General features: G+C 36.5%; 1 protein-coding gene across 1 annotated transcript in view; it reads right to left on the bottom strand.

Moving 5' to 3' along the window:
- Positions 1-14,995, bottom strand: part of PKHD1 (PKHD1 ciliary IPT domain containing fibrocystin/polyductin) — a 1,710,134-nt gene that overhangs the window by 394,330 nt on the left and 1,300,809 nt on the right. The window contains exons 57-58 of the mRNA XM_053709557.1: positions 11,070-11,222; positions 5,598-6,476 (exon numbers count right to left, since the gene is read on the bottom strand). Of these exons, the coding sequence (XP_053565532.1) occupies positions 5,598-6,476; positions 11,070-11,222 (1,032 nt within the window). The remainder of the gene's footprint in view (positions 1-5,597; positions 6,477-11,069; positions 11,223-14,995) is intronic.

Here is a 14,995-nt window from a genome sequence, read left to right as displayed (position 1 = left end):
AAAATTTATGTTTACACCTAACACCCTAACATGAACCCCAAGTCTAAACACCCTAATCTTACACTTATTAACCCCTAATCTGCTGCCCCAACATCGCCGACACCTACATTATATTATTAACCCCTAATCTGCCGCTCTGGACACCGGAGCCACCTACATTATACTTATAAACCCCTAATCTGCTGCCCCCAACATCGCCGATACCTACATTATATTTATTAACCCCTAATCTGCTGCCCCCTATGTCACCGCAACCTACCTACACTTATTAACCCCTAATATGCCGCCACCAACGTCGCCGCCACTATAATTAACATATTAACCCCTATACCCAAGTCTAACCCTAACCCTAACAACCCCTAACTTAAATATAATTGAAATAAATCTAAATAAATATAACTATCATTAACTAAATTATTCCTATTTAAAACTAAATACTTACCTATAAAATAAACCCTAAGCTAGCTACAATATAACTAATAGTTACATTGATCTAGCTTAGGGTTTATTTTTATTTTACAGGCAAGTTTGTATTTATTTTAACTAGGTAGAAAAGTTATTAAATAGTTATTAACTATTTAATAACTACCTAGTTAAAATAAATACAAAAGTACCTGTAAAATAAAACCTAACCTAAGTCACAATTACACCTAACACTACACTATAATTAAATTAATTCCCTAAATTAAATACAATTAAATAAAATGATCTAAAGTACAAAAAAAACCACTAAATTACAGAAAAATAAACAAATTACAAGATTTTTAAACTAATTAAACCTAATCTAATCCCCCTAACAAAATAAAAAAGTCCCCCAAAATAAAAAAAGCCCTACTTTACACTAAATTACAAATAGCCCTTAAAAGGGCCTTTTGTGGGGCATTGCCCCAAAGTAATCAGCTGTTTTACCTGTAAAAAAATTACAAATCCCCCCCAACATTAAAACCCACAACCCACACAACCAACCCTACTCTAAAACCCACCCAATACCCCCTTAAAAAAACCTAACACTAACCCCTTGAAGATCACCTTACTGGGAGTCTTCATCCAACCGGACCGAAGTCCTCAACAAATCCGGCAGAAGTGGTCCTCCAGACGGGCAGAAGTCTTCATCCAGACGGTATCTTCTATCTTCATCCATCCGGCACGGAGCGGGTCCATCTTCAAGACATCCGACGCAGAGCATCCTCTTCTTTCCACGGCGACTGAAGAATGAAGGTTCCTTTAAGTGACGTCATCCAAGATGGCGTCCCTTCAATTCCGATTGGCTGATAGAATTCTATCAGCCAATCGGAATTAAGGTAGGAAAAATAAAATCCTATTGGCTGATGCAATCAGCCAATAGGATTGCAGACAGCTGCCAGTACCCAAGATGGCCCCCAATAAGGCAGAGGGGGAGGGTTAGAGAGCTGCTTTGGGGGGATCAGGGAGGTTGGGGGCTAAGGGGGGATCTTACATAGCAGCATATGTATATATGCTAAAAAAATACAAAATATTCAAAGATACCTTTTATTTTAGTATTGGCAGACTTTCTGCCAGTACTTAAGATGGCAGGGACAATTGTGGGGTGGGGGAGGGAAGGGAGCTGTTTGGGAAGGATCAGGGGGTGTTATGTGTCAGGTGGGAGGCTGATCTCTACACTAAAGCTAAAATTAACCCTGCAAGCTCCTTACAAACTACCTAATTAACCCCTTCACTGCTAGCCATAATACACGTGTGAAGCGCAGCAGCATTTAGCGGCCTTCTATTTATCAAAAAGCAACGCCAAAGCCATATATGTATGCTATTTCTGATCAAAGGGGATCCCAGAGAAGCATTTACAACCATTTGTGCCATAATTGCACAAGCTGTTTGTAAATAATTTTGGTGAGAAACCTAAAGTTTGTGAAAAAGTGAACAATTTTTTTTATTTGATCGCTTTTGGCGGTGAAATGGTGGCATGAAATATACCAAAATGGGCCTAGATCAATACTTTGGGTTGTCTACTACACTACATTAAAGCTAAAATTAACCTAGAAACTCCCTACAAGCTCCCTAATTAATCCCTTCACTGCTGGGCATAATACACGTGTGGTGCGCAGCGGCATTTAGAGGCCTTCTAATTACCAAAAAGCAACGCAAAAGCCATATATGTCTGCTATTTCTGAAGAGAGGGGATCCCAGAGAAGCATTTACAACAATTTGTGCCATAATTGCACAAGCTGTTTGTAAATAATTTCAGTGAGAAACCTAAAATTGTGAAAAATGTAACTTTTTTTATATTGATCGCATTTGGCGGTGAAATGGTTTCATGAAATATACCAAAATAAGCCTAGATCAATACTTGGGGTTGTCTACTACACTAAAGCTAAAATTAACCCTAGAAGCTCCCTATATGCTCCCTAATTAACCCCTTCACTGCTGGGCATAATACATGTGTGGTGCACAGCGGTATTTAGTGGCCTTCTAATTACCAAAAAGCAAAGCCAAAGCCATATATGTCTGCTATTTATGAACAAAGGGGATCCCAGAGAAGCATTTACAACCATTTATGCCATAATTGCATAAGTTGTTTGTAAATAATTTCAGTGACAAACCTAAAGTTTGTGAAAAAATTTGTGAAAAAGTGAACATTTTTTTTTATTTAATCGCATTTGGCAGTGAAATGGTGGCATGAAATATACCAAAATGGATCTAGATCAATACTTTGGGATGTCTTCTAAAAAAAAATATTTACATGTCAAGGAATATTCAGGGATTCCTGACGGATATCAGTGTTCCAATGTAACTAGCGCTAATTTTGAAAAAAAAGTGGTTTGGAAATAGCAAAGTGCTACTTGTATTTATTGCCCTATAACTTGCAAAAAAGCAAAGAACATGTAAACATTGGGTATTTCTAAACTCAGGACAAAATTTAGAAACTATTTAGCATGGGTGTTTTTTGGTGGTTGTAGATGTGTAACAGATTTTGCGGGTCAAAGTTAGAAAAAGTGTGTTTTTTTCCATTTTTTCATCATATTTTGTATTTTTTTTTTATAGCAAATTATAAGATATGATGAAAATAATGGTAGATTTTGAAAGTCCATTTAATGGCGAGAAAAACGGTATATAATATGTATGGGTACAGTAAATGAGTAAGAGGAAAATTACAGCTAAACACAAACACCGCAAAAATGTAAAAATGTCCTTGGTCCCAAACGGACAGAAAATGAAAAAGCGCTGTGGTCATTAAGGGGATAAGGGTTATTTGTAATTTAGTGTAGGGTAGGGCTTTTTTTATTTTGGGGGGCTTTTTTATTTTGTTAGGGGGATTAGATTAGGTGTAATTAGTTTAAAAATCTTGTAATTTGTGTATTATTTTCTGTAATTTAGTGTTTGGTTTTTTTGTACTTTAGATAATTGTATTTAACTGTATTTAATTGTATTTAATTGTATTTAATTTATATAATTAATTTAATTATACTGTAGTGTTAGGTGCAATTGTAACTTAGGTTAGGTTTTATTTTACAGGTACTTTTGTATTTATGTTAAATAGGTAGTTATTAAATAGTTAATAACTATTTAATAACTATTCCACCTAGTTAAAATAAATACAAACTTGCCTGTAAAATAAAAATAAACCCTAAGATAGATACAATGTAACTATTAGTTATATTGTAGCTAGCTTAGGGTTTATTTTATAGGTAAGTATTTAGTTTTAAATAGGAATAATTTAGTTAATGATAGTTATATTTATTTAGATTTATTTAAATTATATTTAAGTTAGGGGGTGTTAGGTAGGGATGGGCGAATGTTTCTAAAAATTCGAAATTTAAAAGAATTTTGATACATTTGTTCGTTCGAATTGAATGTTTATATAACATTCTAACATTCTATTTTCGAATTTTCGTTTTTGAATTTTTCAATAAAATTCGAAAATATTTGTTTGAATAATAGAATGTTTACCTATGTATTCATTCAATTTCGAAATGTAATATTCGAATTTGAATGTGACATTCGAATTTGAATGTGACATTCAAATTTGAAATAGTATTTCTAGTCTACAACTGTGTTTAATAAATGTAATATTCGAATTTGAATGCTACATTCGAATTTGAATGTCACATTCGAATTTGAATTAGTATTTCTAGTCTAATACTGTGTTTTAAATGTGATATTCGATTCAAATGTGATATTCGATTCGAATGTGACATTCAAATTCGAAATAGTATTTCTAGTCTAATACTGTGTTTTATAAATGTAATATTCGAATTCGAATGTGACATTCGATTTGAATGTGATATTCGATTTGAATGTGACATTCGAAATAGTGTTTCTAGTCTACAATTGTGTTTTATAAATGTAATATTCGAATTTGAATGTGACATTCGAAAACTGTAAATAACATTCGAAAATCGAATTTTTAAGAATATTTGTTCTTATCAACATTCTATTATGTAAATCGAATTTCTACAATAACATTTGTTCTAACATTCGAATTCGGATATAAACACATTTGCCCATTCCTAGTGTTAATATAGTGGCGGTGACGTTGGGGGTGACAGATTAGGGGTTAATAAATATAGATAGGTGGCGGCGATGTTAGGGACGGCAGATTAGGGGTTAATAATATTTAACTAGTGTTTACGATGCGGGAGTGCGGCGGTTTAGGGGTTAATATATTTATTATAGTGGCAGCGATGTCCGGTTTGTCAGATTAGGGGTTAAAACATTTTTTTATTGTTTGCGATGCGGGAGGGCCTCGGTTTAGGGGGTTAATAGGTAGTTTATGGGTGTTAGTGTACTTTTTAGCACTTTAGTTAAGAGTTTTATGCTACGGCGTTGTATTGTAAAACTCTTAACTACTGACTTTTAAATGCGGTACCAGTTTTGACAGGAGAGGATCTACCGCTCACTTTTTGTCAGACTCGTAATACCAGCGCTATGCAAGTCCAATTGAAAAAAAGAGGATACGCAATTTACGTAAAAGGATTTGCGGTATTTCCAAGTCTGGCCAAAAAAGTGAGCGGTACACCTGTACCTGCAAGACTCGTAATACCAGCGGGCGTTAAACAGCAGCGTTGGGACCGGCTAACGCTGTTTTTTAAGCCTAACGCACAACTCGTAATCTAGCCGTAAGTTTTGCCGTTATTATTTGTAAAAAAACAATTAGGGACATGTATGTAGCAGGGTTAGCCTGCTGTTTATTCAGCAGTGTGCATTTCACGTTCTTACAATTACAAAAAACAAAGTACCAGAGCTAAATTACATTAAAATAAATAAATAAATAAAACAAAGTGGTTTCAATATTACACATAAGTAAACATTTTACATAAAAGTCTTCAGGTATTTATTGCTTCTTCAACTTGCAGATGCAAACCCATATGTGTAAGTCTGCACTGCAAGGGCTACAAAGCCGGTTCTATAGTTCAATAAATGGAGTGCTATATGTTTCATTCACACAAATGGGTTAAATACAAAGGTAAAGAGTGGGCATGGTAGCATCAAGCATTGCAGCTCCTGCTGCTTCTGTGTTCTGCTCAGGAAATTAGACCTATATGTTTAACTCCTTGCACAGTTTATTTTGTCTAAAGAGCTTTTGAAAACTTTGAAATCAAATATAAAAGTTTTGGACGTACCCTGTAGATTCATGATTCCTGACTCTGCTCCACTGCTTCCCAGTTTGTGCCATGGGTAATCTGGCCATTGCTTGGGTGCGCTGGTAAATATAGGCCAGAGAATACCAACGCGACCTCTGAATGGGCTTCGTGGAGCACGGTCTTTCATAGTAAAGTCAATGTTTAAAGGTTTTATTCTGTCCATTATACAATCAAATGCTGGACTTGTTCCAACTATCAAAGAATTTTGGATAAGTATGTGTCTCCTCATTTGTTTATAGGAACCTGATGAAACCACAGAGACAACGGGAAGTAGACCAACTGAATTGTCTGCAAGTATCACATTTTCTATGATGACATCCCCTTTGAGATGAAATATTAAACCATAGTCAAAATTTTTGTAAGATAGAAATCCTGATATTTTTGTACAGTTCTGGAAGCCATCATCCCAATAAAAGTGAACACCATGAAGACTTGAATGGGCCACATTTCCAGACAAAAGTCTTTCTTCTGAAAAGCACTGCTGTCCCCTGACATGGAAAGCTATGCGGTCTGATCCTGCTACTGCATTCCCATACACGATTGCCCTATCAACAAAATTAACTTTAATACCAGTTACCCAGTGTGATTGATCCTTAGGCTGTTTAATTAGCGTGACAAGATTATCAGTGAGTGTCAGGTTTTGTCCCGTTAGGTGTATCCCATGACCAAGGGTGTTACAAATGACATTAGCATGTATTAAAATATGTTTACTGCTAAATGCTTCAATTCCACCTCCGCAGCTATGGTGGATGCTTGAAGATACAATGGAAGACATATGTACTGTATTTTTAAAGTTGACAGACGAATGTGGATAAACGCCAACATTTGAAATCTCAACGTTCCATAGATGTATATTGCCTGTATAGAGACAGGGGAAAAAGAAAATGTTAGATTAGAGGGACAATACTTTTTTCTAAAGCCTTGGGGGCCGTTTTAATACCCCTGTTTCCGCACGAGCCTTCAGGCTCACCAGAAACAGGAGTTAAGAAGCAGCAGTCTTAAGAACGAGGCTTCTTAACTTGTCCGCCGCCTCTAAGGCGGCAAACATTAATCTGCCTGATTTCATACGATCGGGTTGATTGACACCCCCTGCTAGGGGATGACATTGCACAAGCAGTTTACCAGAACTGCTTGTGCAATGTTAAATTCCGACAGCATATGCTTTCGCCATTCAGCGATGTCTAGTGGACATGGTACTCTACAGCGTATCATGTCCACCAGACATTGATAAATCTGCCCCTTGGTGTTATGGCTATTTACAACGCTGAGGCCTAGTTTCCATTGAGGTGGTAAAGTTTGAAAACTGTTGGTAAAAACATTTATCTCTATTAAAGTCTATAGAGAATTTTTATTTTACCACCAGTTTCAAAACATTACCCCCTCAATGGAAACTAGGCCTGAGGCGGCTTTGTGATCGACATAAACGACTTTAGCAGGCATGGTCATGTGATCAGGAGTGACTGTGACGGGAGGATCAGTAGATGTAAGATAGTGACCAGTGCTGATGTCAATAGTGCATCAGAGGTGAGACCCTCCAAGCTTATGTTTCACATATACCGCTGTGGTGATGTTTACAGTTTAAGAAGTGCTATGTTGATGGGGTTTACATTATGATCCATTGAGTAGACTATGACATTGATATTGTGGCTTCCACATAGTGCCGGAAAATATTTAGTTGACTTTCACAGATTTGAGTGGGTTTTTTTTTTCCGGATTTTGTGGGCTTTTACATTGCTAGAGGCACAATACGCTTGATATAAATATATAATAAAGATTTTAAACAAAAAAAGTTTTAAAGATGTCACTTTTGTTACATTGTTTTGGCTCTGTGGTTTAATGGACAGTTGGGAATAAATGCAAATGATCTCTTGCACTGATGAAGCAATCACTGTGTAGAATGAGTTCTGCGATCTGTAGGTTGCACTCCAGCCTCCCTAGAGGCAGTGAAACACTAAATTACAGTAACTGAAGATAAAATTTATAATAAAATTGCTTAAAATTTTTTATTTTTTTTGCGGCACATGATGTTTGAAAATCAATTTTCTGTTTTATTGCCTTTATAGGAGTAGTAATACATTCAGTACTAACAATAATAAAACTAACATTCCTTTTATTTCTAATAATTTCTATACTTTGCATATACATTCAAAATAATGTTTTCTTAAAAACTCAGTCAGCACTTTCTAATAATAATATTTTTCTGCAGTCTTGCAATAAACCAACATACTGGGTGAGTTTGAAGATTTTTGAAATGCATTCTCACCTTGTTTGCTGAAATTGTTATTTAACAGCCAGACTCTCCTCACCACTTAATTTTAAGGAGCCAATATGGAGTTGTTATTGTAGTAGGCACAGCTAGCCCCTGCTGTTTTGTTAGCATACTATCCGTTGTTTTGAATTTATTATCTTATCATCAATGCTAAAGCCAGCTATAGAAAGATATAGTGCAGGTTAAGGCTTGTGAAGTCTATGGGCTCCATTTATTAAGCAACGGATGCTCCTTCGCAGGTCCATCATTTCAGGCACTTCTGAAACGGAAGTTAAGAAGAAGCTGTCCTTAAACTGTCTGCCACCTTTTAGGTGGCGGATTCAAATCATCCCGGTCTAATCAGGATGATTGACAGCCCCTGCTAATGGCCGATTGGCCATAAGTGAGCAGGGGCTGCATTGCACAAGCATTTCACTAGAAATCTTGTGGAATGATAAATGTGGACACCGTATGCTGTCTTCTTTTAGCGATGTAGAGCAGACATGATTCGCTAAAGCGAACCATATCTGCTCGACGTTTAATAAATCTACCCCAATATCTCCAGTTTTCAGACCTAGAAAAGTTTTAAATTATTAGACTTGAATTACAGGAAGAAGTGGACAAATGAATGATAAAGTTATTTATATATATAGAAAGTGTTGCTTGGGTGTTTCTTGATCTGCGCTGTGTACGTTGCAAATGGTTATTTTGCTCTAAATAGTTCCTCCTGATATATTTCAATGGCAGCTAGTTTCTGAATATTCCACCATCATCAAATGGAATGTGAAGGAAAAAGGTATGGAGTTGAGTTTCAGAGTTCAGCGCACATAGAATGGAGAAAAACAAAAACAAAACCAAATTATGGTGCAGTATGTCAGTACTAGGCAATCAAAAACTAAACGTGAGATTTAAATGTGCTCACCTTGTTTAACCTCAAACATGTGAGGTATGTCGGAAGCATGGAGGGGATGTAATCCCTATCTGTGGTAAAGATGTTTCCAGCTGGTATGCAGAAACTTTTAGCAGGTGGAAATCTTGATATCCCTGGAGTAGAAATATGTTGGTATTTCAGACAAACTTCTCCTCTCTGGAGTTAGGTAGAGAAACTTTAATTCTTTTTGCTGAATTTCTTTCCTTGTTGCTGTTTATTTCTTTCCCCCTTCTTTATACTTGAAAGGCTTCTCCTCTCTGGAGTATGGTATAAACTTTATGTATGCAAACCAATTAGTGCTCAGTTTACATACTATTAGATCAATTGTGGATATTAATTGCAGCACTCATGAGATGTTTATAAATGATGCTTGCAAGGACACAAAGTGAAATTTAAAATAAAAACACTTATTTTCCAATGTCCAATAAAAAATGATAAACAGAAATCCTCTTTGATAATAGTCCAGATCAGGGACAGAAATAGGTGAGCAGATGAAATATAATATATTTCTTTAAATCCGGTAGTGAGTTTTTTTCTTATCAGGGCTGGTGCAAAAACAGCTAGCTGATAAAAATTAGTGATATTGTGGTATAGGATGCTGTAAGTACAGCTGAAGATAAATTCCTTGAGGTGGTTTTGAGCTCTGAAAAGCTCCCAGAGTTCAGGTGGATAAGTTGGTTTTTATGATGAAAAACCGTAATAAATAGTTACATGAACTGCTGTAAATACAGCTGGATGATGATTCCTTGTGGTTTTTTGAGCTCTAGATAGCTCACAATATCCGGATGGATGTGGATTCTTAAGCCTGTCAGTGACAGGGTCCGTTGCTGAAGTGTTTGAAGCTTGGTCTCCCTGGACAGGAAGTGACATCAGAAGTGGGCGTGCCCTTACGCGTTTCGTGAATTACATTCACTTCATCAGCAACGGACCCTGTCACTGACAGGCTTAAGAATCCACATCCATCGGGATATTGTGAGCTATCTAGAGCTCAAAAACCACAAGGAATCATCATCCAGCTGTATTTACAGCAGTTCATGTAACTATTTATTACGGTTTTTCATCATAAACACCAACTTATCCACCTGAACTCTGGGAGCTTTTCAGAGCTCAAAACCACCTCAAGGAATTTACCTTCAGCTGTACTTACAGCATCCTATACCACAATATCACAAATTTTTATCAGCTAGCTGTTTTTGCACCAGCCCTGATAAGAAAAAAACTCACTACCGGATTTAAAGAAATATACTATATTTCATCTGCTCACCTATTTCTGTCCCTGATCTGGACTATTATCAAAGAGGATTTCTGTTTATCATTTTTTATTGGACATTGGAAAATAAAAGTGTTTTTATTTTAAATTTCACTTTGTGTCCTTGCAAGCATCATTTATACACATCTCATGAGTGCGGCAATTAATATCCACAATTGATCTCATAGTATGTAAACTGAGCACTAATTGGTTTGCATACATAAAGTTTATACCATACTCCAGAGAGGAGGAGCCTTTCAAGTATAAAGAAGGGGAAAAGAAATAAACAGCAACAAGGAAAGAAATTCAGCAAAAAGAATTAAAGTTTCTCTACCTAACTCCAGAGAGGAGAAGTTTGTCTGAAATACCAACATATTTCTACTCCAGGGATATCAAGATTTCCACCTGCTAAAAGTTTCTGCATACCAGCTGGAAACGTCTTTACCACAGATAGGGATTACATCCCCTCCATGCTTTCAACATACCTCACATGTTTGAGGTTAAACAAGGTGAGCACATTTAAATCTCACGTTTAGTTTTTGATTGCCTAGTACTGACATACTGCACCATAATTTGTTTTTGTTTTTGTTTTTCTCCATTCTATGTGCGCTGAACTCTGAAACTCAACTCCATACCTTATTTATATATATATATATATATATATATATATATATATATATATATATATATATATATATATATATATATATATATATATATATATATATATACACACACACACATATATATACACACACACACATATATATATATATATATATATATATATATATATATATATATATACTGCAGATATCGTGCTTTTTTGTAAAAGAGAAGATGATGGTACTCAAAAAAGAGGTGTCGGTACTCACTGATTATTTATTGATATATTCTGCTCAGTATCTATACTGCTCCAGGTAAGGGTACAGCTGATACAAGAGCTTTTGTGTGTTTGTGTGTTGGCTGACTGTATCCTTTGATGGGGTACAGACCCTGCATTTACCTTATAACACAACATACCTGAATATTCCACTCCGTTGTGCTGTTTATATTGTCCAACCACTATTCTACTGGAGCATGCAATGTCAGATTTAATTTGAATGTTGCGTGATAAGAGTCCGACCTCAGCTGAGAGAGGTAATTCCCAGGTATCCTCTATGTTGTAAATGTCACCTGTAAATGTTTCAGACACTAAATGTTACCAAAGTGAGCTAAACAATATTAAAGACATGTTTTATTTTGTTATTTAATTTGCCATAATTTACCATTTATAAAAAAAAAAAATACTTAAAACATTTCAGACTTAGGGCTCCAGTTATCAAGCAGTGGTTGTTGCTTTGGAAGCCCATCGTTTTAGGCTCGCCTGAAATGAAAGTTAAGAAGCAGCGATCCTAAGACCGCTGCTCCTTATCCCCTCCCACCAAAAGGTTGCGGATTGAAGTCCTCCCGATCCGATCAGGATGATTGACAGCCCCTGCAGTGAATCATGTCCACTCAACGTTTGATAAATGGACCCAGTAATATTCTGATTTTGCATTTCAAATGTTGCAGTATTCAAGGGCTGTAGCCTCACAGATCTATTTTTACATGCCTCACTGATTACACCCCTGGAACTGCAACAGACAGTCGATGTACAGGGTATCATGGCAGTCGTTAAGAGATTTAATTCCTGTTAAATATATGTCTGTAGCTATATATGGCAGCTTTAATCCTAACCATAACTAATTGCTTATACTAACCCTAATTATAATTTATTCATAGCAATAACCATTATTATTATTCTTTATTTGTTGAGTGTCAACATATTCCACAGCACTAAAACATAGGTGCATTATGTCATGGTACAGTTAATAAAAAAAAGTAACTACAAAAGTGATGAAGATGTAGAGGTTTTTTGTAAAAATGTGATATACAGGACAAGTGATTTAGTGAGATTTCATGGTACGAGGAGTACAAGAGGAATTGATAAGAAAGGTGAAGGCTAATATGGGCTGTAGGCTTCTTTGAACAATAGACTTTTTTGGGAACTAATGAATTTCTTAATTTCGTAAGTCTTATGGAGCAAGGTAGAGAAATATTTCCATAAAGTCCGGAAGCCAGGAATGTGAGGAGCTGGCAAGAGAGGAGAAAAGGGTCTGTTAGGCAAATATTTGTAGATAAAAGCAGATATAGAATGGGCCTTGTATGTTATGGATATTATTTTGAATTAAATGCTTGATAATAAAGGAAGACAGTGGGAGGATTGGCAGAGAGGTGCAGCCGATGAGGAGCGAAGTGAAAGGAAGATCAGCCTGCAAAAGGCATCCCTGATGGATTGTATAGGGGTCAGATGATAGTTTTTAAGACAACATGGGTGTCACAGTAATCAAGGTAGGATATGATGAGAGAGTAGATTAAAATATTGCTTCTGACTTATGTAAGGTAGTGCTGAATTATAGAGATATTTTTAAGGTGGAAGTAGGAGGAACAGGCCAAAGGTTGAATGTGGGGAACAAATGATAGTTCTAAGTCTAATTTGTGTATAATTGTGTTATCACCAGTTATTGTGATTAGGGGTGTGGGAAATCAGATGAAGGAGGAAATATAAGGAACTCAGAGGCTTTGCAGAAGCTTGGCTTTAGATAAATAGGAGACCTAGGATATAGGTGAGCAAACAGGAGGATGATTCAGGTGAGAGGCAAAATGGTAGAATTAGGTTTTTGTCAGCAAACATATGATACTGAAAACCATATGACTTTATTAAGGAGCCAAGAGATAATGGGGCCTATTTATCAAATGTCTTGCGGACCTGAGCAGACAGTGCGGATCAGGTCCACAAGACCTCGCTGAATGCGGAGAGCAATACGCTCTCTGTATTCAGCATTGCACCAGCAGCTCACAAGAGCTGCTGGTGCAACGCCGCCCCCTGCAGACTTGCGGCCAATCGGCCCCCAGCAGGGGATGTCAATCAACCCAATCATACTCGATCAGGTTGAATTCCGGCGATTCCTGTTCGCCTGCTCAGAGCAGGCGGACAGGGTTATGGAGCAGCGGTCTTTGTGACCGCTGCTCCATAACTTGTGTTTCTGGCGAATCTGAAGACTCGCCAGAAACACGGGCTGTCAAGCTCCGTTCGGAGCTTGATAGATAGGCCCCAATGTGTAGATTTAAAAGAGAAGTGGACCAAAACAGAGCATTGTATCACCCTGACTGAGAGAGGTAAATGAGTAGATAAGTGCCAGATAAGGATTCATTGAAACTACAGTTAGACAGATAGGAAGAAAAGCATGAAAGTGCTGTGTCACATGTCATATGATTGGAGTGTTTGGAAACGGAGAGGATGGTCTATATAAACAAAGGCTGCATAATTTTCAAATATTTCAAATAGCCACATAAATAAAACATTTTAAATTTTTCAACACTTTGAATCACATTTCAGTTACAGTGTAATAGGAAACTGATTAACTAGGGATCAGAATGTAAAACAGATGTTTCTTAAAGGGACATTGAAGTCAGTACTGCCAGCATATTATTGTAGGACAAAGTGCATTGAAAGGGCTTAATTTAGCCTTTTTTCCCAATGCTACATTGCCAGAGCTGTATGCCCCCAGTGCATGTGTGAAAGCAATGACTGATAGTTACCAATTACTGCCTGTGTTGTCCTAAGATTGGCACCTTCCACATGCAGTGTTGCTGATCCTGGAGTTAAAAACACTAAACCAGACATATTTTTTAAGCTGCTTTGTTACAGCTGTTGCTTAGTAGTATGCTGTGCTGAATAGCTCTAGCACGTTACCAATTGTTTATGTCCTTTGGGATGGTGACTGAATAGATCAGCAGTTACAATGTTCTAACCTAAGATTTTACAGAACACAAAATAAAATAAAATTTGAACACAGTTTCACTGATTTTAAAATTCATTCAGAAATAATGTCAAATTGATGCAGATCTAGCTTTTCCTGACTAATCCAAATTTATCATCATAGCATTCGATACACATTGGAATAGCCAATGTGGAATTGAACTTTTAAACCACTGCAGGATGGGCAGGAAAAAAAATGACTGAACAGACACTGCATTGTCTCTAAATGATGATAAAGCAATATGTTTTATTACAACAGTTGTGACCATATATCTGTTCGTATAATTGACAGAGCATATTAGGCTCTAAGACTACAGCTTTTTAAGGAGATGTTTGAGATGTTGAAAAGGAGAAAGATGAATATGTTATGTCACCAAAAGGAATATTTGTTATTTAAACACCTAGATGGATTTAGACCCATCCACAAGATTCCCTGGCAGTTGTTTTATCACATCTACAACAGATAAAACATATTCTCACTATGTACGTATATACAGGGATACTATGAAGGCTCCATTGGTGCATCATGCAAGCACATCTAGGCTATTTAAGACAGTCAAACCCATCCACATGTATTCTGTCATTTTAACGGACAGTTAAGTCCAAAAAAAACTTTCATGATTTAAATTGGGAATGTAATTTTAAACAACTTTCCAATTTACTTTTATCACCAGTTTTGCTTTGTTCTCTTTGTATTCTTAGTTGAAAGCTAATTCTAGGAGGTTCATATGCTAATTTCTTAGACATTGAAGACTGCCTCTAATCTGAATGTATTTTGACAACTAGATGGCATTAGTTTATGTGTTTCATACAGATAACATTGAGCTCATGCAGGTGAAGTTACCCTGGAGTAAGCACTGATTGGCTAAAATGCATGTCTGTCAAAAAAACTGAAATAAGGGGGCAGTCTGCAGAGGCTTAGATACAAGATAATCACAGAGGTAAAAAGTGTATTTCTATAACAGTGTTGGTTATGCAAAACTGGGGAATGGGTAATAAAGGGATTATCTTTCTTTTTAAACAACAAAAATTCTGGTGTTGACTGTCCCTTTAACTCTGTGTCTGATCCAAGCATGACAGTCCTTTTCTTGTTCCTTGGTTTCTG

Source organism: Bombina bombina, chromosome 4 (assembly GCF_027579735.1).
Source record: "Bombina bombina isolate aBomBom1 chromosome 4, aBomBom1.pri, whole genome shotgun sequence".
Taxonomy (NCBI): domain Eukaryota; kingdom Metazoa; phylum Chordata; class Amphibia; order Anura; family Bombinatoridae; genus Bombina; species Bombina bombina.
The sequence above is the reverse complement of the archived record's forward strand: the minus strand, read 5'-3'. Positions and strand labels throughout refer to the sequence as shown.